This window comes from Oncorhynchus mykiss, chromosome 25, assembly GCF_057628025.1.
Source record: "Oncorhynchus mykiss isolate SJ-2025 chromosome 25, ASM5762802v1, whole genome shotgun sequence".
Lineage (NCBI taxonomy): Eukaryota > Metazoa > Chordata > Actinopteri > Salmoniformes > Salmonidae > Oncorhynchus > Oncorhynchus mykiss.
Genome location: NC_143046.1, coordinates 74,018,717 through 74,043,891, shown reverse-complemented (window position 1 = coordinate 74,043,891; position 25,175 = coordinate 74,018,717). Strand labels below are relative to the sequence as shown.

General features: G+C 42.2%; 1 protein-coding gene and 1 long non-coding RNA gene across 2 annotated transcripts in view; one reads left to right on the top strand and one right to left on the bottom strand.

The window, feature by feature from the left end:
- Positions 1-25,175, top strand: part of LOC149972127 (uncharacterized) — a 645,576-nt gene that overhangs the window by 515,366 nt on the left and 105,035 nt on the right. The window lies entirely within an intron of this gene.
- Positions 18,121-24,959, bottom strand: pnn (pinin, desmosome associated protein). Its single transcript, XM_021585154.3, has 9 exons — positions 24,405-24,959; positions 23,689-23,757; positions 23,529-23,606; positions 21,230-21,305; positions 21,058-21,152; positions 20,719-20,794; positions 20,377-20,532; positions 20,062-20,200; positions 18,121-19,948 (listed from the first exon to the last, which is right to left on the bottom strand). The coding sequence occupies exons 1-9, from the start codon at positions 24,515-24,517 to the stop codon at positions 18,702-18,704; spliced, it is 2,049 nt and encodes a 682-aa protein (XP_021440829.3). The 5' UTR covers positions 24,518-24,959; the 3' UTR covers positions 18,121-18,701.

Sequence of the window (25,175 nt, the reverse complement as noted above, 5' to 3'; positions counted from 1 at the left end):
GCAGCAAGATTTGTGACCTGTTGCCACAAGAAAAAGGCAACCAGTGTAGAACAAACACCATTGTAAATACAACCCATATTTATGTTTATTTATTTTCCTTTTTGTACCTCAACTATATCCACATTGTTACAACACTGTATATAGACATAATATGACATTTAAAATGTCTTTATTTTGGAACTTTTGTGAGTGTGATGCTTACTGTTCATTTTTTATTGTTTATTCAACTTTTGTTTATTATCTATTTCACTTGCTTTGGCAATGTTTCCCATGCTAATGAAGCCCCTTAAATTTAAATTGAGAGACAGAGAGAGAGAGCAACAGAGAGACAGAGAAAGAGCGAGAGACATGGAGAGAGAGAGACAGAGAGAAAAAGACAGAGAGAGAGAGAGAGAGAGACGGAGAGAGAGAGAGAGAGACAACAGTACTCAAACAAATGAGTCGCACCAGACAGCAACTCAACTCGGTAGTGTTTTACATCAGGTTTATTAAAACATTATTAAACACACCAAACCAATTGGCATTCTGTGTGAATATCTAAATATCGTAGAGACAACAATGCACATAATTCCCATCACTACAAATAACTGTAGATTGACTGTTTTCATTATTAGAAGAAAGAAAAAAATGCGTATTTTTTTATTTTAGACTACCATTTTCATACAGTCAAAATGACCATATTTTTGTTATTTTGGCAGCTCAGACCAGAGGGACACACAACACAACAGATCCATCAAGTAACTCATAACACGAACTGTGTCTGAATCTCCCTACTTCGGCTAAGGTAAATGAACAGACTAGAACAGAACCCCCTGAATCAGCATAGGACTGTAATTAGGAAGGGAAGTTCATTTTTCACCAGGTGACAGTGGAGCGATTAAGGCTGGCTGCCAGATAGTGCTTGAGGTGGCTGGCTTGTTGACCCCCGGCTGAGGCCCTAATGGCTCTGAGAGCCTGGGAGCAGCAAACAAAGGTAGAGAGAAGATGAGGAACAGTTATGTGATTCAGTGCCACAACAAGAGTCTTACCACCAGATCAAAGTCTCCCTCCATAGACTATGGGGGAAGAGTGATCAATTGGCCTGAAAGGACAAGGTAAACAAAGTGAAGGTTAAAGGTTTGGAAAGCAAAGGCACTTCCATTCAATAACCGCTGTTGCTGGAGGAGCAGGGTGTTTTCAAGTGGTGATTTTTCACACGTTAACTAAATGCATGAACATAGTAATTTGGGTCTATTCTTCTATCTGGCTCTTTCTACAAACATTTTACTAGAGTGGCCTACAAACATTTTCCCAGCCTCACAGTTATTTCTCCACATTGCCTCGCAGTTTATAATAGGGGAACAGAGTACAGAGAACAGAGATCTATCCAAATCACATAATCTGCTTGTGGAGATCCATTCAAAAGCTATTTTATTTCACCTTTATTTTAACAAGGTAGACGGGTTGAGAACAAGTTTTCATTTACAACTGCGAAACCTGGCCAAGATAAAGCAAAGCAGTGCGACAAAAACAACAACACAGAGTTACACATAAACAAACATACAGTCAATAACACAATAGAAAAATCTATGTACAGTGTGTGCAAATGTAGAAGAGTAGGGAGGTAAGGCAATAAATAGGCCATAGAGGCGAAATAATTACAATTTACAATTAACACTGGAGTGATAGATGTGCAGATGATGATGTGCAAGTAGAGATACTGGGGTGCAAAAGAGCAAGAGATTAAGTAATACTATGGGGATGCGGTTGTTGGGTGTGCTATTTACAGATTGGCTGTGTACAGGTACAGTGATCGGTGAGCTGCTCTGATAGCTGATGCTTAACTTTAGAGAGGGAGATATAAGACTCCAGATTTTTGCAATTCGTTCCAGTCATTGGCAGCAGAGAACTGGAAGGAAAGGCAGCCAAAGGAAGTGTTGGCTTTGGGGATGACCAGTGAGATATACCTGCTGGAGCGTGTGCTACGGGTAGGTGCTGCGATGGTGACCAGTGAACTGAGATAAGGCGGGGCTTTACCTAGCAAAGACTTATAGATGACCTGGAGCCAGTGAGTTTGGCAACGAATATGAAGCGATGGCCAGCCAACGAGAGCATACAAGTCGCAGTAGTGGGTAGTATATGGGGCTTTGGTGGCAAGACGGATGGCACTGTGATAGACTGCATCCAATTTGCTGAGTAGAGTGTTGGAGGCTATTTTGTAAATGACATTGCCGAAGACAAGGATTTATTTATTTATTTCACCTTTATTTAACCAGGTAGGCTCGTTGAGAACAAGTTCTCATTTACAACTGCGACCTGGCCAAGATAAAGCATAGCAGTGTGAACAGACAACAACACAGAGTTACACATGGAGTAAACAATAACCATGTCAATAACACAGTAGAAAAAAAAGGCATGAGGAGGATCAGTAGATAGTTTTACGAGGGTATGTTAGGCAGCATGACTGAAGGAGGCTTTGTTTCGAAGTAGGAGGCCGATTCTAGATTTCATTTTGGATTGAAGATGCAGTCTAACCAGACACCTAGGTATTTGTAGTTGTCCACATATTCTAAGTCAGAACCATCCAGAGTAGAGATGCTACAGTGCCTTGCGAAAGTATTCGGCCCCCTTAAACTTTGCGACCTTTTGCCACATTTCAGGCTTCAAACATAAAGATATAAAACTGTATTTTTTTGTGAAGAATCAACAACAAGTGGGACACAATCATGAAGTGGAACGACATTTATTGGATATTTCAAACTTTTTTAACAAATCAAAAACTGAAAAATTGGGCGTGCAAAATTATTCAGCCCCTTTACTTTCAGTGCAGCAAACTCTCTCCAGAAGTTCAGTGAGGATCTCTGAATTATCCAATGTTGACCTAAATGACTAATGATGATAAATACAATCCACCTGTGTGTAATCAAGTCTCCGTATAAATGCACCTGCACTGTGATAGTCTCAGAGGTCTGTTAAAAGCGCAGAGAGCATCATGAAGAACAAGGAACACACCAGGCAGGTCCGAGATACTGTTGTGAAGAAATTTAAAGCCAGATTTGGATACAAAAATATTTCCCAAGCTTTAAACATCCCAAGGAGCACTGTGCAAGCGGTAATATTGAAATGGAAGGAGTATCAGACCACTGCAAATCTACCAAGACCTGGCCGTCCCTCTTAACTTTCAGCTCATACAAGGAGAAGACTGATCAGAGATGCAGCCAAGAGGCCCATGATCACTCTGGATGAACTGCAGAGATCTACAGCTGAGGTGGGAGACTCTGTCCATAGGACAACAATCAGTCGTATATTGCACAAATCTGGCCTTTATGGAAGAGTGGCAAGAAGAAAGCCATTTCTTAAAGATATCCATAAAAAGTGTTGTTTAAAGTTTGCCGCAAGCCACCTGGGAGACACACCAAACATGTGGAAGAAGGTGCTCTGGTCAGATGAAACCAAAATGGAACTTTTTGGCAACAATGCAAAATGTTATGTTTGGCGTAAAAGCAACACACCATCCCCACTGTCAAACATGGTGGTGGCAGCATCATGGTTTGGGCCTGCTTTTCTTCAGCAGGGACAGGGAAGATGGTTAAAATTGATGGGAAGATGGATGGAGCCAAATACAGTACCATTCTGGAAGAAAACCTGATGGAGACTGCAAAAGACCTGAGACTGGGGCGGAGATTTGTCTTCCAACAAGACAATGATCCAAAACATAAAGCAAAATCTACAATGGAATGGTTCAAAAAATAAACATATCCAGGTGTTAGAATGGCCAAGTCAAAGTCCAGACTTGAATCCAATCGAGAATCTGTGGAAAGAACTGAAAACTGCTGTTCACAAATGCTCTCCATCCAACCTCACTGAGCTCGAGCTGTTTTGCAAGGAGGAATGGGAAAAAATGTCAGTCTCTCGATGTGCAAAACTGATAGAGACATACCCCAAGTGACTTACAGCTGTAATCGCAGCAAAAGGTGGCGCTACAAAGTATTAACTTAAGGGGGCTGAATAATTTTGCACGCCCAATTTTTCATTTTTTTATTTGTTAAAAAAGTTTTAAATATCCAATAAATATCGTTCCACTTCATGATTGTGTCCCACTTGTTGTTGATTCTTCACAAAAAAATACAGTTTTATATCTTTATGTTTGAAGCCTGAAATGTGGCAAAAGGTCGCAAAGTTCAAGGGGGCCGAATACTTTCGCAAGGCACTGTAGTTGGGCGGGAGAGTGCAGGCAGCAATCTCTATAGGGCTAGATTGAACAATTTACACAATCCACAAAACTGAAATAGGAAGCCGATTCTAGATTACATTTTGGATTGGAGATGCTTGTGAGTCTGGAAGGAGAGTTTACAGTCTAACCACACACCTAGGTATTTGTAGTTGACCACATATTCTAAGTCAGAACCGTCCAGAGTAATGATGCTAGTCGGGCAGGAGGGTGCAGGTAGAACAATTGAACAATTTACACAATCCCCAAAACTGTACAAACAGATCATCAGTGACCTGCCCGAAACAAACAAGGAGAAAGAAAAAACAATGAAAATCCATTTTCAACCACTTAAAAAATCTCTAGAGTGGAGTGTGATGTATAACTTAACAGTGGATTGGTTTCCAAGGCAACCAGCATTATCTGTCTCTTTGATAGGAGCTGGCTGGCTGGCTTCTGTCTATTTGGTACAGGAATGAAACTCACCTGAGGCTCTCGGATGTTTAAAAATAGAACGCCATTAGAAACCGTATGCAGAACCTGCCGCGCGGGCGGGAGGCGCTCAGAAAAGAAAAACTGACGGCGCCACAGTCAGAACACCTTATCAGATGTTAACGTCAATACACTAGAGTCTCAGCTAGAGAAATATGGTGATGACTCAAAAAATAATGGTCACTTTATTCAAGCAGCTGTGCTACTTTTCAGACCAAAAGCCAAAAGGCAGAAATAACAAAGTGTAGGTATTATATCATATAAAACACAATTTAGACAGAAAAAGTCATGAGAGGTGCTGTACTGTACGAAAAACAATAGAAAAGTTATGTAGAACTAACACTCACCTTGCAGCAATAAGATAACAGGGATTTGTTTGCCACTCACTGTTCTGATATGAGCAGGAAGTATCTGATAGACTGCCAATAGACCAATAGTTGTTAAGAAAACACTCATCATATTTTTCACCTGAAAGCCTTAAAACTCTCAAATTAAGATAGAGTAACCTGGGGAGTATGGTTACGTCCCAAATGGCACCCTATTCCCTCTGGCCAAAAGTAGTGCACTATATAGGGAATAGGTTGCCATTTGACACCCTATTCCATATGGACTCTGGTCAAAAGTAGTGCACTATATACGGAATAGGTTGCCATTTGGATTCTTCATGCAGCCCTCTGAGGATGCCTGACATGAGACAGGGACATGGTCACAAGATTCAGATTAGAACCGCACAAAATTACTGTTCTTATCCTAATATTCATCCTGTAACTGGCTGTGACACAGTACACATTAGACCTGCAGTAGATTACCCAAGTGATCAACCCCCCACTGCCACGACACAAAATCCTTGCCCAAAATGAGTTAAGGAATAAGAAACTCAGTCATTTACAACTGGTAGATATTCTCTGTGACAGAACCCACAGACCCAACGAGACTTGCTAAACTCTATTCCAAGGTGAAAAGAGCACTTGGTCTGACAGCTCATCTTTTAACACTTTATGTCTCTCCAGCTACAGCACTGTGCACAACGCAGCTGTCTCCATCACTCACTATAGGATATTACTATTTGGCTGATGATGTAGATCCATCACACATTGTACATAGAATAATAATAATTTTGTTAATATTTCAAAGCACACTGAATGCAAACATGCAGATAGTGTTAAGCATTTGTAGCTTTCTCTGTCCTCCTCAGTTCACATTGAACACAGTGCTTTATTCATACAACTGTTATGTTTAAACATGGTAATACCAATGCTTACCATTGTGTCTAATTGCAAGATGGACATCAAATGGACATTGTTCTATGAAAAAGCTATCAAAAACGATATTGCCAACTAGAGCTGAAAAAAAGCAGTGTAGCAGCACAAAAGTACACAAGGGTTTTTCATTCTAACATCCCTCCCTGATACTGTAAATCAAATGGTAGCTCAGATTATCCACACTTTTCTCTGCTATCCTACTGCCACTTTCCTGACTTGGTGTCTCAGCCCAAGTGGTCAGAGCAGAGGATAGGCTACAGTACCCCCGGATCACATGGCTCAGCCACAGGCTTTGATTCACATCCCACCAGACAGGCTCAGCCACTGGGTTGTAGGTGTGTTTGTATCCAGGCTGCTGGCTGCATGCGGGGACCAGTCAGGCCCAGGCTTTGTAGTAGGAACTGTCAGAAAGACAATGGGAACATGAGTAACTCCTACACTCTGCCTGTCTGGTGCTGCCCTTTGTGTAAAAGGGACAGTACTGCCAACCTACTTCAGCTGGCCAACACTACAAATGGAATAGGATATTCATGTCTCTCTTCCTCTCTTGAGTAATTGAAGGGCTGTGTGTATGCATGTGTAATGCTAAGAGAGAGGTAATAGACACAATTGGGAGGTGTGTGTGTGTGTGTGTGTGTGTGTGTGTGTGTGTGTGTGTGTGTGTGTGTGTGTGTGTGCGTGTGTTGCTGGGTGTAAGTTATGCATGGGGAAAATGCACATTTGGAATATTAATGGGTTATATAAATTCACTGCCAAAACGTGTGGCCCAGGAATCCATTTTACTAAACACAGATAGCTGCAGAGCTTCAATACAGCATCATATGATGGGTGAACTTCATTGGAATGTTTGCTTGGCAAATAACATTATTTCTGGAAACATTTTGATACTCACAGGCAACATAAGACCATAATAGTGTTCCATACCTTACATCCACACTCTCTCTGCTAACATGTTGGTGCTGTAGCACTTTCCCGCTAACAGCTATAAGTGGAGCTGATCTGAGTGCCTCCGCACGCAAGGGAAGCCGGTTAGGTATAGTAAGGATGGAGGATAATGGGTGGTACAAGTCAAGGAAATGGTAGCCTTTTATAGTCACAATCCTGCTGTTGCCATGGCACTGTCTGCAGGTGATATCTTCATCGTTCTGTAAGGTCTCCAGGAGCGTGTAGTGCAAATCTGTTTTTATCCTTTTAACCAGGGAAGTCACATTGATATTGATATATCCTTTCATGCTGAGCCCTAATTTGAAGTGTGACCTAACCCTATGGGCCCTGGTCAAAAGGAGTATGCTATAAAGGGAATAGGGCACAATATGGAACATAACAAAAATGAATGTCTCCTAAAGTTGATTCAGCTGCGGGATCGGGGCATCACCAGTACAGAGCTTGCTCAAGAATGGCAGAAGGCAGGTGTGAGTACATCTGCATGCACAGTGAGGCGAAGACTTTTGGAGGATGGCCTGGTATTAAGAAGGGCAGCAAAAAAGCCACTTCTCTACAGGAAAAGCATCAGGGACAGACTGATATTTTGCAAAAGGTACAGGGATTTGACTGCTGAGGACTGGGGTAAAGTCACTTTCTCTGATGAATCCCCTTTCCAATTGTTTGGGTCAACCGGAAAAAAACTTGTCCGGAGAAGACAAGGTGAGCGCTACCATCAGTCCTGTGTCATGCCAACATTAAAGCATCCTGAGACCATTCATGTGTGGGGTTGCTTCTCAGCCAAGGGAGTGGGCTCACTCACAATTTTGCCTAAGAACACAGCCATGAATAAAGAATGGTACCAACTCCTCCTCCGAGAGCAACGTCTCCCAACCATCAAGGAACAGTTTGGTGACAAACAATGCCTTTTCCAGCATGATGGAGCACCTTGCCATAAGCCAAAAGTGATAACTAAATGGCTCGGGGAACAAAACATCAATATTTTGTGTCCATGGCCAGGAAACTCCCTAAACCTTAATCCCATTGAGAACTTGTGGTCAATCCTCAAGAGGCGGGTGGACAAACAAAACCCCACAAATTCTGACAAACTCCAAGCATTGATTATGCAAGAATGGGCTGCCATCAGTTAGGATGTGGCCCAGAAGTTAATTGACAGCATGCCCGGGAGGACTACAGAGGTCTTGAAAAAGAAGGATCAACACTGCAAATATTGACTCTTTCTCAAAACTTTTGGCCACAACTGTACACACAATACCCCGTAATAACAAAACAAAAACAGGACTTTTGAAATTTTGGCAAATTTATTACAAATAAAAAAACTGAAATATTACATTTACATAAGTATTCACACCCTTTACTCAGGACTTTGTTGAAGCACCTTTGACAGTGATTACAGCCTCGAGTCTTCTTGGGTATGACACTACAAGCGTGGCACACCTGTATTTGAGGAGTTTCTCCTATTCTTCTCTGCAGATCCTCTCAAGCTCTGTCAGGTTGGATGGGGAGCGTCGCTATTTTCAGGTCTCTCCAGAGATGTTCGATCGGGTTCAAGTCCAGGCTCTGGCTGGGCCACTCAAAGACATTGAGACATGTACCGAAGCGACTCCTGTGTTGTCTTGGCTGTGTGCTTAGGGTTGTTGTCCTGTTGGAAGGTGAAGCGTCGCCCCAGTCTGAGGTCCTGAGTGATCTGGAGCAGGTTTTCATCAAGGATCTCTGTACTTTGCTCCGTTCATCTTTCCCTCGATCCTGACTAGTCTCCCAGTCCCTGGCGCTGAAAAACATCCCCACAGTTTGATGAGGTCTTCACCATGCTTCACCATAGGGTTAGTGCCAGGTTTCCTCCAGACATGATGTTTGACATTCAGGCCAAAGAGTTCAATCTTGTTTTCATCAGACCAGAGAATGTTGTTTCTCATGGTCTGAGAGTCTTTTGGTGGATTTTGGCAAACTCCAAGGAAGCTGTCATGTGCCTTTTACTGAGGAGTGGCTTCCGTCTGGCCACTCTACCATAAAGCCTGTTTTGTGGAGTGCTGCCGAGATGGTTGTCCTTCTGGAAGGTTCTCCCATTTCCACAGAAGAACTCTAGAGCTCTGTCAAAGTGACCATCAGGTTCTTGGTCACCTCCCTAACCAAGGCCCTTCTCCCCCGATTGCTCAGTTTGGTCGGGCGGCAAGCTCTAGGAAGAGTCTTGGTGGTTCCAAACTTCTTCCATTTAAGAATGATGAAGGCCACTGTGATTTTTTTTTCTGTGCCTGGACACAATCCTGTCTCTGAGATCTACGGACAATTCCTTCGACCTCATGGCTTGGTTATTGCTCTGACATGCACTGTCAACTGTGGGGCCTTATATAGTTAGGCATGTTCCTTTCCAAATTATGTGTAATCAATTGAATTTACCACAGGTGAACTCCAACTCCAAGTTTACAACTTCAAGTTGTAAAAACATCTCAAGGATGATCAATGGAAACAGGATGAACCTGAGCTCAATTTCGAGTCTCATAGCAATGGGTCTGAATACTTATGTAAATAAGGTATCTGGGTTTTTTTTATGCATTTGCAAAAATTCTAAAAACCTGTTTTCACTGTCATTGTGGGGTATTGTGTGTAGATTGCTGAGGATTTGTATTTATTTAATCCATTTTAGAATAAGGATTTCCCAAAATGTGGGAAAAGTCAAGGGGTCTGAATACTTTCCAAAGGCACCGTATAGCTAGCAGCATATCTAGTGTGTTCCAGCTTCTTCGGGGTGGCTTTAAGGGACACGCAGCACCTTCTAAAGAGCCCTGTTGTTTCATTAAGCCCAGCTCAACCCCCCTGGCTTTGAAGCTTGAAGGGAAGAATCTCGCTATTGATCTGAAAATCTGACTACTCTCCCTAGAACAGCAAACCGCTGACCACTGAGAAAGTACTGCAGCGAAAAGTACACCTAAATGCAAGTCAGGAGGATTACATAATTACGTTCCTCTGCATATGACAAAGGGCCAAGAAGAGAAGTATCATAACTTATTATTAACCTCTGAAATTACTGTTGACATAGTTTTTCCAATACGCAGCATACAGCCATTAGATTACATCTTTCACACAGTCACCTGAACATTTTGGCAAGTACTTGATTTTGTAGGAAGGCCGGGAACCAAATACATAAAGTAAGTCATCAAAAGAGTATGTCTAACATATATTGTATCTAATGTGGTGGAATGTATACATACTTGGCATAAATTGATGGTAACAGGCTTCTCCTGTCACTCACTGCCTCTAGTTTCAAACGCAGTGTACGCACATCCAATAACTTGCAGTTGCTTGGAACAAAAAAGATCACTGTCCCTCCCTCCCTGGCCCTAGCACCTCTCCGCACAGATGGGCAGCCCTCCAAGAACTATCCGTAACCCACTCCTGTTCCTCCCTCACACAGCATTTCTCTGCCCCTCTTCCGCAACACCCATCTCCTCCAGTGGGCAGCACTCCCAGAACAAACCCGTTCCTTAGACTACTCTACTCCTGTACCATTCAGACCTGGGTTCAACTACTATTTCAAATCTTTCAAAAACTTTAAGCGTTTGCTCTAGCCTGCCTGGAGTGGCGGGGTGCAGTTATTGGACTATTCTATTGGTTCCATTGTGCCAGGCAAGCTCAATCAAGCTTAGATAAAGTATTAGAAAAAATATTAAGTATTTGAACCCAGGTCTGGTAATGTTTATACAGCAGCTTTCCTCCGGTGGGTCAGTTGGTGGGCCGTTAGGTGGTGGGAGAGAGGGAGGATGAGGATCAATAGAAGGGCTTCCTCGTCCGGTCTCATCCGAGACGCAGGACGCTAATGAGCCGAGAGAAAGAACAGCTGACTACTCACTTTCCGTCCCGTATACACCCCGGTCGGACCACAGGGGACTCGGACTTACACACACACGCACAAAGTTAGAAGACAGTTATTGTAAGAGTCTTGTTGATAAATAGAATTGAAACGTGTGTCTCAGTATGGTAATTGGTGATATAATTAAAGCCAGTTATAATTGTAATAGCAGATAATAAGAAAAGACTATAAGTATTTACCTGGCTAAAAGAGAAGGAATATAATATCTATTGTTTACAGGAAACTCATTCAACAATTTCAGATGAAGTTTTGTGGAAAAGGGACTGGGGGGGTAATATATTTCTCCCATGGGTAAAGAAATTCAAAAGGGGTGATGATATTAATTAACAGTAATTTTGATCCAAATGTGCAAATTGTCCAAACAGATCTTCAAGGTAGACGGATGATTTTAAATATGTTATTGGACCATAAACAGACATGGCTTATTAACCTATATGGTCCAAATAATAATTGATCAACTCTACAAGCAACACAAGACTCTATTATTATGGTGGGAGATTATAATATGGTTTTAAATACCTCTATGGACCGTAGAGGAAATAAATGTAATGGATATATTGGAATTAGTGGATATATGGAGGCTTAAATACCCTGACCTAGTGAGATATACATGGAGGAGGCTTAATCAAGCTAGTTGTCTTGATTACTTTCTTATGTCATTCTCTCTGGCATCAAAAGCTTAAAAAGTGTTGATAGGGGACAGAAAGCAGTTGGACCATCACATAATTGGCATATATAATACTCTTACAGAATTTCCACGTGGGCGAGGATATTGGAAATGTAATCAAAGCCTACTGGATGATAACTTGTTTTTAACTAGGACAGAATAATTTATAACTGACTTTTCCAACATAACATAGGTACAGCAGATCCCCTTATTGTATGGGACACTTTTAAATGTGCCTTTAAAGGCCATGCAATTCAGTACTCATCTATAAAACAAAAGCAATTTAGGTCAAAAGAGTCCATATTAACAAAGGATATTGAAGGACTAACAGTACAGATAGATAGCAATAAAAACTGTACCATAGAGGCTCAGAGTAAGTTAAAGGAAAAGCAAAAATAAATGGAGGAACTTATTAAAGTAAAAATAAAGCGAACTGGATGGAATATGGGGAAAAATGCACCAAATAATTTTTTAATCTTCAATATGGAAATGCTACCCCCAAAAATGTATTGAAACTTCTTACAAATGATGGAGTCACTCATGATTCACCAAACTACACTGCTCAAAAAAATAAAGGGAACACTAAAATAACACATCCTAGATCTGAATGAATGAAATATTCTTATTAAATACTTTTTTCTTTACATAGTTGAATGTGCTGACAACAAAATCACACAAAAATGATCAATGGAATTCAAATGTATCAACCCACGGAGGTCTGGATTTGGAGTCACACTCAAAATTAAAGTGGAACACCACACTACAGGCTGATCCAACTTTGATGTAATGTCCTTAAAACAAGTCTAAATGAGGTGTGTGTGTGGCCTCCACGTGCCTGTATGACCTCCCTACAATGCCTGGGCATGCTCCTGATGAGGTGGAGGATGGTCTCCTGAGGGATCTCCTCCCAGACCTGGACTAATGCATCCGCCAACTCCTGGACAGTCTGTGGTGCAACGTGGCGTTGGTGGATGGAGCGAGACATGATGTCCCAGATGTCCTCAATTGGATTCAGGTCTGGGAACGGGCGGGCCAGTCCATAGCATCAATGCCTTCCTCTTGCAGGAACTGCTGACACACTCCAGCCACATGAGGTCTAGCATTGTCTTGCATTAGGAGAAACCCAAGGCCAACCGCACCAGCATATGGTCTCACAAGGGGACTGAGGATCTCATCTCGGTACTTAATGACAGTCAGGCGACCTCTGGCGAGCACATGGAGGGCTGTGCGGCCCCCGAAAGAAATGCCACCCCACACCATGACTGACCCACTGCCAAACCGGTCATGCTGGAGGATGTTGCAGGCAGCAGAACGTTCTCCACGGCGTCTCCAGACTCTGATGGTCTGATACTCCTTCCATTTCAATATTATCGCTTGCACAGTGCTCCTTGGGATGTTTAAAACTTGGGAAATCTTTTTGTATCCAAATCCGGCTTTAAACTTCTTCACAACAGTATCTCGGACCTGCCTGGTGTGTTCCTTGTTCTTCATGATGCTCTCTGCGCTTTTAAAGGACCTCTGAGACTATCACAGTGCAGGTGCATTTATACGGAGACTTGATTACACACAGGTGGATTGTATTTATCATCATTAGTCATTTAGGTCAACATTGGATCATTCAGAGATCCTCACTGAACTTCTGGAGAGAGTTTGCTGCACTGAAAGTAAAGGGGCTGAATAATTTTGCACGCCCAATTTTTCAGTTTTTGATTTGTTAAAAAAGTTTGAAATATCCAATAAATGTCGTTCCACTTCATGATTGTGTCCCACTTGTTGTTGATTCTTCACAAAAAAATACAGTTTTATATCTTTATGTTTGAAGCCTGAAATGTGGCAAAAGGTCGCAAAGTTTAAGGGGGCCGAATACTTTCGCAAGGCACTGTAGCATCTCTACTCTGGATGGTTCTGACTTAGAATATGTGGACAACTACAAATACCTAGGTGTCTGGTTAGACTGCATCTTCAATCCAAAATGAAATCTAGAATCGGCCTCCTACTTCGAAACAAAGCCTCCTTCAGTCATGCTGCCTAACATACCCTCGTAAAACTATCTACTGATCCTCCTCATGCCTTTTTTTTCTACTGTGTTATTGACATGGTTATTGTTTACTCCATGTGTAACTCTGTGTTGTTGTCTGTTCACACTGCTATGCTTTATCTTGGCCAGGTCGCAGTTGTAAATGAGAACTTGTTCTCAACGAGCCTACCTGGTTAAATAAAGGTGAAATAAATAAATAAATTATTGTCTTCGGCACTGTATGTCATTCAATAAAACGCAAATTAATTACTTAAAAATCATACAATGTGATTTTCTGTATTCTTGTTTTAGATTCTGTCTCTCACAGTTGAAGTGTACCTATGATAAAAATGACAGACCTCTACATGCTTTGTAAGTAGGAAAACCTGCAAAATCGGCAGTGTATCAAATACTTGTTCTCCCCACTGATATATATATATATATATATATATAATGTATACACAGTGGGGGAAAAAAGTATTTAGTCAGCCACCAATTGTGCAAGTTCTCCCACTTAAAAAGATGAGAGGCCTGTAATTTTCATCATAGGTAATTTTCATCAACTATGACAGACAAAATGAGAAGAAAAAAATCCAGAAAATCACATTGTAGGATTTTTAATACATTTATTTGCAAATTATGGTGGAAAATAAGTATTTGGTCACCTACAAACAAGCAAGATTTCTGGCTCTCACAGACCTGTAACTTCTTCTTTAAGAGGCTCCTCTGTCCTCCACTCGTTACCTGTATTAATGGCACCTGCTTGAACTTGTTATCAGTATAAAAGACACCTGTCCACAACCTCAAACAGTCACACTCCAAACTCCACTATGGCCAAGACCAGAGAGATGTCAAAGGACACCAGAAACAAAATTGTAGACCTGCACCAGGCTGGGAAGACTGAATCTGCAATAGGTAAGCAGCTTTGTTTGAAGAAATCAACTGTGGGAGCAATTATTAGGAAATGGAAGACATACAAGATCACTGATAATCTCCCTCGATCTGGGGCTCCACGCAAGATCTCACCCCGTGGGGTCAAAATTATCACAAGAACGGTGAGCAAAAATCCCAGAACCACACGGGGGGACCTAGTGAATGACCTGCAGAGAGCTGGGACCAAAGTAACAAAGCCTACCATCAGTAACACACTACGCCGCCAGGGACTCAAATCCTGCGGTGCCAGACGTGTCCCCCTGCTTAAGCCAGTACATGTGCAGGCCCGTCTGAAGTTTGCTAGAGAGCATTTGGATGATCCAGAAGAAGATTGGGAGAATGTCATATGGTCAGATCAAACCACAATATAACTTTTTGGTAAAAACTCAACTAGTCGTGTTTGGAGGACACAGAATGCTGAGTTGCATCCAAAGAACACCATACCTACTGTGAAGCATGGGGGTGGAAACATTCTTTGGGGCTGTTTTTCTGCAAAAGGATCAGGACGACTGATCCGTGTAAAGGAAAGAATGAATGGGGCCATGTATCGTGAGATTTTGAGTGAAAACCTCCTTCCATCAGCAAGATGAAACGTGGCTGGGTCTTTCAGCATGACAATGATCCCAAACACACCACCCGGGCAACAAAGGAGAAGAATAATTTCAAGGTCCTGGGGTGGCCTAGCCAGTCTCCAGATCTCAACCCCATAGAAAATCTTTGGAGGGAGTTGAAAGTCTGTGTTACCCAGCAACAGCCCCAAAACATCACTGCTCTAGAGGAGATCTGCATGGAGGAATGGGCCATAATACCAGCAACAGTGTGTGAAAACCTTGTGGAAGACTTACAGAAAACATTTGACATCTGTCATTGCCAACAAAGGGTATATAATAACAAAGCATTGAGCTAAACTTTTGTTATTGATCAAATACTTATTTTCCACCATAATTTGCAAATAAATTCATTAAAAATCCTACAATGTGATTTTCTGGATTTTTTTCTTCTCATTTTGTCTGTCATAGTTTTACAGGCCTCTCTCATCTTTTTAAGTGGGAGAACTTGCACAATTGGTGGCTGACTAAATACGTTTTTGCCCCACTGTACTTCCATATTTCCAAGACCTATTCTTGAAGTTCAAGGGGTATAACATTTATTGGAATTCTGAAAGACTTTCGTTTTTAATGTAAATATATAATTTAATCGTATTATATATAGTAGAAAGCGTTGGGTTAGAAGAAGCCGACATAAAGTAAAATTTAACATCCATATATGGCCATGTAAACTTGAACACTGATAACTCCTGCAATAGATGTCGTTCAATTGGTAACATACATTGTTCTTTTCTCGAATGCCTTTTAAAGGGAAAGTAATCCAAAAGTAAACGGAATGTAATCAGATTACGTTACTGAGTTTGGGTAATCCAAAAGTTGTTACTGATTACAATTTTGGACAGTTAACTAGTAACAGATTACATTTAGAAAGTAACCTACCCAACCCTGAGACCTCACTCTCCATTAGTAGCCCCAGTAAACCATCTGTATCCTTGCACTGATCCCAAATCAAAAGTATATTTATTTTCTATACTATTAAAGATAATGAACAATGTTGCAGTTGGTTATACAGTGTAGCCTAGTGATTCTAGCAATAATATTGTTTGTCCATGAGTGCTTAGTGAGCAAACGCAGATGGGTCTTTGGGTTTTATACCCCTGGGGCACTACTGTCACCAAGTGGACATTACAGCTACTGCACCTCTGGTATAATTAATCAAATCAAATTGGTCACATACACATGGTTAGCAGATGTTAATGCGAGTGTAGCGAAATGCTTGTGCTTCTAGTTCCGAAGGACTGCATAGAACCCTCAAACTCAACTCTGGACCTCGAAGCCAGTTCCACTGCATTGTTTTATTGTCCCGTGACACTAGGTGTGCAATTAATAATCAGGTAGAACAGAAAACCAGCAGGCTCCGGACCTCGCAGGGTAAGAGTTGAGTACCCCTGGCATAAAACATCCAAAACATCAGTCTTCGCATTCTTGAATTTGACATTGGAGAGACTGTGAAACCTTTTGTGTCCAATGTGATCAGCTGTACAGGTTCATTACTTTTTCATCTAGTCACTGTCAAACTGTCCTGTTATCATGAGCTTCATTGTGCATCACCTGTATATTTAGTATCGGACTCGTTCCAAGTCACTTGAGCAGAATAATATAATTAGCATTACCATTTGCAACAACATGACTCTTTGCCTGCAGCATGTTCAAAACCGGACTACCTTTTATCAAGTCATTTTGCAGGACGCAGTATATAGGGGCTGGGCAGTATGGCAGTGAATGACATATTACAGGTTGAATGTACAGTGCCTTCGGAATGTATCCAGACCCCTGGACTTTTTCCACATTTTGTTAGGTTAAAGCCTTATTCTAAAAGGTGGAGTGCTGCAGACTGTTGTCCTTCTGGAAGTTTCTCCCATCTCCACAGAAGAGCTCTGTCAGAGTGATCATCAGGTTTCTTGGTCAACTCCCTGACTAAGGGCCTTCTCCCCCAATTGCTCAGTTTTGCCAGGGAGCCTGCTCAAGGAAGTCTTGGTGGTTCCAAACTTCTTCCATTTAAGAATTGAAGCCAAACTGCAGGAATTTTTTGGTACCCTTTTCCATATCTGTGCCTGGACACAATCCTGTCTTGGAGCTCTACGGACAACTCCTTTGACCTCGTGGCACGCACAGTCAACTGTGCGTCTTAAATAGACAGGTGTGTGTGAGCTTTTCCAAATCATGTCCAATCAATTGAATTTACCACAGGTGGAATCCAATCAAGTTGTAGAACCGTCAGGGATAAATCGATGATAACAGGATGCACCCGTGCTCAATTGAGTCTCATAGCAAAGGGTTTGATTAATTTGACGCATATCTTAAAATCAAACATTTGTCGTAAGAAAGACAGACAAATCTTGGAAATCAGCTTTTGTTTTACCACTCAAGGGAGGTGATGGTAGTAAATTGGATAATTATCGGCCCATCTAAGCTCTCCTGTTTGGCTAAAATTCTAGTCATTGGTGAAAAAGCAACTAAAATCTTTTAACTGTTAACACTTTCTAATAATCAATCTGGCTTCAGACCTAAACACAGTACTACTACGGCCACTGTACGTGTTGTAAATTACTAATGCCCAAGATAGAAAGTACTGTGCCGCCTTGTTCATAGATTTATCGAAAGCTTGTGACACTGTAGACCATGCCACTAAACTTAAGACTCTTGTCCATTTTAAATATTTAATGGATTTTTATAATGCAAGTTCTTGTGCTGTTAGGGCAATAACCCATGTGTAAATGTAATCTATTGCTGTATTATCTGTGATCGTTTTTTTTGTCTTATGTAGTTTCTTAATCATTGTACCTAAATTGTATGTGTAAACACGTATACGCAGGGACCAGCTGTAAGAGACCTTGGTCTCAGTCTGTGTTCCTTGTTGAAATAGAAGTATAAAGTTAAAATTGTTGCAAAAATGCATAACCTGTTTTTGCTTTATCATAGGGTATTGTGTATAGATTGCTGATTAAATAATTGTATCCATTTTAGAATAAGGCTGTAATGTAACAAAGTGTGAAAAAAGTTTTCCAAAGGCACTATGTCTGGAGCATCATTCTAAAAAGGGTACCGGTCTGCCAGAGGGTGTCCACCAATTATATAAAAACATGCTTTTAAATCAGTTAACCTAAAACCATATACATTGAATATGCATGCGGTTTAAGTAGTTCTGCATCATAACCAACAAGTAGCGTTTAATGACCATTAGGCTATAAGAAATCATTCAGATGTGAGCCATTAATGACAAGAATGACCTGTTTTTTTCCTCTTTTAATTGAAGATGCTTAGATTTCATTTGATTTTTTTTTTTTTTACATTACTTCCCAAAACAAGTGTCATGCACAATGCAGAGCTAGACATTGCACAGTCAGACTGTGGCTTTGGATGAATAAAAAAAGCTGCATGTTACAATTCTTCAACATTACACTACTACCCTATACCTTAACACTGGAGTCAAAGAAAACACATCCTCTTCACATTGCACCCGTTTAGGAACAATTAAAAACCAAACAAATAAAATAAATCTAGGAAGAATAAGTCCAGACCCCGGCGCAGCAGGGCTGTCAACTGAATGGGGACTAGAGAAAAATATTTGATTAAAAACCCACATTGTTCCAAGAAATACACTAAGGCAGTTAAGTTTCCCTACCCTGTGGAACTCCATTTATGGAAATCCACAACATTTCACTTATGAAAATGTATTTATCAAAAGGATAAACAGAACTAAGCATGACAGAAGAACCAACTTTAACGTCTTTTTTCCTTCCTATCAGACTTGCGATCCCGGTCACTGCGAGAGGACATCTTCCCTGACCGGCAGCCCTCAGAGCTGGTCCTCTTCCTGTCAGACTTAGAGCCCTTCTCTTTGGAACCTTTGGATTCACGACCACTGGCCATGGATGACTTCTGGCTCTTGTCACCACCTCCCTTCTTCCTCTCGGACGACTTCCTCTCGGACGACTTCCTCCTGTGCTTCCTGTCCTTCCTCCCCCGGCTGCGGCTCCTACTAGAGGAGCTGGAAGAGGAGCTGCCGCTGGAGGAGCTGCTCCTGCTGGAGGAGCCGCTAGAGGAGCCGGAGCTCCCGCTGGACGAGGAGCCAGAAGAGCTACTTGAGGAGCTACTGCTGCCACGACCATCTCCCTTCTTGTCCTTTGACTTGGACTTTCCACATCCCCTGCTTGATTCCCCGATCAGAGGCTCCAGCTCCTTGGGGGCAGCATCATACTGGGCAGGCTGGACATCAACAGTCTGCTTCATTGCACCTTGATCAGCCTCTTGGCTCTGCTCTGTTGTGAGAGGCTCTGTTCCAGCCTCCAGCAGGGGGATCTGAACCTCAGGGGCTATAGATGCTCCATCAGAGACTTCCAGACTAGGGTTGGGCTCTGAGAGCAGGGGTATGGACACTTCTGTATGTGGCTCTTCATCTTCAGTTGGTTGCATTTCAAAGCTTTTCTCCTGGTCGTCTGACACAGCTGTGGGGTCCTGATTCTGAAGCGGCTTATTTTCCTTTTCTACCTTAACCTGTTGCTGCTGTTCTGCTTCCTTCTCATTATCTACCTCTGCCTTACCTATCACCAAACTATCCTCCATCTTCTTATCCTGATCCCCGACCTGCCATTCAGCCTCCCTCACCACTGCAGTAACCTCCATCTGCTCTTCCACCTCTCTGAACTCTATTATTCTAATGTCTTGACCATTTTCCTCATTCTCCACCTTCTTAGGTGCCTGCTCCCTGACTCTCTCTCCTGGCTTTTTCTTTCTGTCCTCCTTACGCTTTACACCCACATCCCCCTCTAGTGTTGCCTCGTCCTCCATCTCCACATTAAACCGATTACCTGTCGCTTTGACTACCTGACCCGTGGGCTTACCCTCCTCTTGTTCTTCTTTCTTCAGGTCCTTACCCAGAGCGTTGTCCCTCAGAGACTGGCGTCGAGGCCGAGCCTCCATCTTATTCAGATACTCGGCAAACGCCTCGCATCTCTCCTCAAACATAACTGGAAATAGGGATAAAACAAAAACAGATTCAGTGACAGACAACGCACACCAAGGACGTGTATTATTGCCACTTGTCGGGTGCAGAGGAATGGCTAAAGGCACAATTGCTTACCATTCATTTTTTTCTGCGACTCATCAAAGAGCTTCTGAGTGGCTGAGCACATCCTCCCAGGCAGATAGAATATGGGTGGCTTGGTCTTTGTGCGGATGTACTTGACAATTTTTGTATTGTGCACATTCCACTCCTCTTGCTAGAATATGAAAAAGTTAATGAGCACAGAATCTCCTCATTGACATGTGGGGAAAACACATGAGGGTTTAATTTCATCTTACTGCAATGTTCCTACTGGTTTAACATTTCCTTTGTTTTTCTAAGGCTACACCATAACCAATAAGATTGAATATTGCTTTCAAGAAAGGTCCTTACCAAGTGAGCAAGCTCCACTTTCTGTTCCAACAGTTTTAGCTCTGTCTGCTTGGCACGCCTCTCATCAAAGAGCTCTCGTCTTTCACCCTCTACTTTCTTGCGTTCTTGTTCAGCTTGAACTTCCAATTTCTGTTCAATCTCAATGCGTTTCTTTTGCTAAGACGAGATAAAACATTAAACAAAAATGAATTTCCCATTGGGAAATATTCCAAACTATAGCTTAATGGCTGGAATCATTTTCACCAAGCATAAAGCTAAGGCCAATTTTTATGCATTTACAGTATCCGAACAGCAGTGATTAGTTTTATTGATGCACATATTGGAGTAAAGTGTTATCCCTACCCTATCTGTTGCCACATTAGATTCCTGCTTAAATTTCTGTAACGTTCCCATCAACAGGCCAAACATGCGTCGATTCCTATAGGGAAAAAGAAGCAAAAGCAATGACTAGCATGATAACAGTTCGATGATTTATTGGAAATAGAAAACTTCAATTTAGCACATGCTCTTACCCAGACCAACTTAGAGGCGGAATTAGGGTAAAGTGACTTACTCAAGGGCACAGATTAGCACCTAGTCGGCTAAGGGATTCGAACCAGCGACCTTTTGGTTACTGGCGCTGTTAATCACTAGACTACTTGCCACCCACTTATTCCTTACGCATACGTAATGATGCATTACCTTTGTTTTCCCCTCTCATCCATGGTCTGATCCTGAATCAGGTCTCGACGCGTACGCTCCTTGGAGGTAGCTACTACTGATGACTGCAACGCTGGCTATGTATGGAGAATGGCAAGCAGGGAGTTAAAACATTGAGGGAAAGATTAAAGACATTCAGTGTACAATGATTTACCTTCTTGACATCGTCATCATCCTCAGCGTCACTGTCATGGTGTGAATCTCTCCTCGCTCGCTGGTCACCGGCCAGCCTATACAATAAAGACAAGCAAGAGGACAAATACGTGATTTACCAGCCATATGAAATAGAAATCTGTTTGAATACCACCAGGTGTAGGTAATGCCTTTGTAGGAGAGCACTGTGACGATTCATTGACACCACATGGAAGTGACTGCAATAATTGTGTAGGGAGGAATGGCAGCCTACCAAGTGAAAGTTGGCTTCTTGCACATCTCCATCTATTTGGGCTCTATGTCTATTTTTTCACTTGTCTGTGCATCTATCTTTGGTACAGTAGCTAACTGATTGCCACTGATTTTTTTAAAGCCAACTACTTGACCAGGCTTTAGAGGGAGAGAAGCAAAAATGACTTCATTTAAATATGAGAGAATTCTCTTTCAGGGATATTAACCCAGCATAACATCCAAAAATACCACAACACTTCACCCATGCACACATACAGCTTATGCTGTCACGGAGCTGATGGCACGGGAAAGTTTGCACCCAGAACCAGTTGATACAAAGTTCCAATTGACAAACCACTCAAGACAGTGTGGACAGGCAGAGTAGAAAGATGACTAAATTGAAAGACAACCTGAACCAACTTCCACGCAAAGCAAATGTGATTGAGGATATTTATTTTCGGTGTATTTTCTGACAATTTCTTCATATTGTAATTATTTAAAAATGAGCCAACGGCTGGCTAAAGGAAACGGAACTACACTCCCTAAACAAATCACAATCAGAAACACCAAGCTCTAAGGCCAGGGAGAAAGCCCCCTGCAGTAATGGATAGCAGATTCATGCTGAAAACCAAACAAATTAGGCCTGGCTATATACCCTACATTGCATGTGATTTTTTGCTTTGAAGGTGTATCCAAGCCTGAAAAACATTGACGCAATTCTCTGTCAAGGGTGAGATCTGAAGCGCAGTCTTCAGCTCAGGAAACCAACCAAAACAGTAGTAAATGTATCACCCGATTTACTTAGAGGCATATCAATAGAGCAACAATGATTTTGAAGTTGCAGGCAGAGCCATCACCCCTCCCTGTGCAATCGAGTCCTGGACTTCCTGACGGGCCGCCCCCAGGTGGTGATGGTAGGAAACAACATCTCCACTTCACTGATCTGCAACACTGGGGCCCCACATGGGTGCGTGCTCAGCCCCCTCCTGTACTCCCTGTTCATCCATGACTGTGGCCATGCACGCATCCAACATTATCCTCAAGTTCGCAGACGACACAACAGTAGTGGCCTTGATCACCAACAATGCGACAGCCTACAGGGAGGAGGTGAGGGCACTCGGAGTGTGGTGTCAAGAAAACAACCTCTCACACAAAGTCAACAAAAAGGAGATGATCCTGGACTTCAGGAAACAGCAGAGGGAGAGCCCCCCCCCTAGCCACATCAAAGGGACAGCAGTGGTGAAGGTGTAAAGTTAAGTTCCTGGGCGTACACGTCACAGACAAACTGAAATGGTCCACCCAACAGCGCCTCAACTTAAGGAGGCTAAAGAAATTTGGCTCATCACCTAAAACCCTGACTAACTTTTACAGATCCCCAGATCCTGTCAGGCTGTATCACAGCCTGGTACGGAAACTGCAAGGCTACCCAGAGAGTGGTGCGGTCTGTACAACGCATCATCTGGGGGCAAACTACCTGCCCTCCATGATACCTTCAGCGCCCAATGACAAAGGAAGGCCGAAAAGATCATCAAGAACAATAACCACCCAAGCCACTGCCTGTTCACCCCACTATCACCCAGAAGGCAAAGTCAGTACAGGTGCATCAAAGCTGGGGCCAAGAGACTAAAAAAATATATATATCTCGACCATCAGACTGCTAAACAGCAATCACTAACAGAGGCTGCTGCCTACATTGAGACCAATCACTGGCCACTTTATTAAGTGGATCATTAGTCACTTCATACAATGCACTTAAATGTATAAATATCTTACATTACTCATATCACACTATTTTATACCCTCTATTGCACCTTGCCTATGCCTCTCAGCCATTGCTCATCCATATACTTACATGTACATAATCTCATTCACCCCTTTAGATGGGGTAGTTGGGGGATTGTTTGATTACTTGTTGCATATTACTGCACTGTCGGAACTAGAAGCACAAGCATCTCGTTACTCAAATTATCATCTGCTAACCATGTGACAAGTAATTTGATTTGAGCAGAGGGAGTACCACTCATTTTTGCTGCAGCAGGAAAAGGGCCAGATCTATAGATTATTCTAACCTCAGAAGGGCCCCTTCAATGTCCCTCTGTTTAGCTGGGGGTCCTCCAGGTCCTCCACCAATGTCGGAGAGTCCACGTCTGTAGACAAGTATGAATGTTACATAAAGCTCTGACAGAGGTATTGACACCAACTGATGGAAAGTAAGGCAAAATGTTTTACCTCAACAAGTTGATTCCTCGTCCCCTACCTCCAACACCTGGGATGGTTGGCCTTCTAGCTTGGCCAGGTCTGAAAGGAAGGTAGAGAGATTAGTTACTTCTTGTCATTTAGCTGTAACATACATAGATGGACCAGAGCTGTAGTCATAGCTAGCTAGGTTTTCTCAAATCTATCGCTAGCTAACGTTATATAGGGGTGTTAATCCATTTGGAATGGAGATAGCTTTTCCACACGGATTTGTCTAACTACCGTTACTTCTACTCCGATAAGTTTGGACATGAAACTGAATCGAAACTAGCCAACTCGTGGCTAGTACAGTTATTAATTAGCAAGCTAACGTTAATGGGAGAATAAAACGTAACTGGCAAGGACTGAGTAAGTTAGCTTGCTAGCAGAAAATAATATGATAATATTACTACTCTCTCTAACTTAACGTTACTTCGCAAGTTCAACAATAATGAATGGGCAACCGCAACCACCCAGCTGTCACCTACCGGTAAGTAAAAACTCCAGTTAGCCATTTAAGTATATGTACTTCCATTTAACTAGACAACTACCACAAGGCCGATTCGATTATACAGCACGCACCCTGGTTGTGCACGAGAATGGGAGATGCCATTTTTTTCTTGGGACTGGCGTATTGCTAGATAACGTTAGACGAATAAAGGCTGACACATAGAATACAATGTTGCGTTTCAAAATGCAGTATGTCTTACCTCAATTCATTAGGATCCCGGCCAGTTAATTTACGGATATTATCGTCTACATTTTTCAAACTCTCTTTAGCTTTCTCAAGCTGGGCTTGCAAAGACCCTACTGCCACCGCCATCTTAGCTAACAAGCTTTCCTCTCACAGGTCGCTCGGCGCAATGCATCATGGGGGGTGATAAACGCGTTTCACTACGTTGATTGACAACTCAAAGTAGTTAAACGCACACGTCCATAAATTGTGGGTTACTGTTTTCCGAAATCCTCGGGACATCCCTACCCCAACCATTTGCAATGTTTACTGCAATGGGGGTAATGACGTCCCAAGGATTCCAGAAAGCAATGACCATAGATGTGAGCATTCTCCAATCGCCACATGTCCAGTATTTTCTTGACGATAATCAAATATTTTCTTTGGGCGAGATCGTTTGCATGGCACGGTGACCCGGGACCATTCCATTGGTCCTTAAGTGAAATCTCCACCCGGACACCGGTCCATGCAAAACGAACTCGCCCATTGATTCTGACTCGGTCCTATATATTGCTTGATTAGGTCACATGACCTTGATTTGACGCTTTTTCATCTAACTGTCACGTTTTTTTTTTGGTCAGCAGCACCATCCTCAGACACTTACTTTTACTTTTGGTCCAATTCTCATTTTTGTAAAATACTTCAAATAAAGGCTATAATTCAGGTCATGTCACATTATTAACCAAAACACAGGGCCCTAATGATGACAAATAATACTAGCAATTTGGTTGTTTTGATCCTAAAGTTA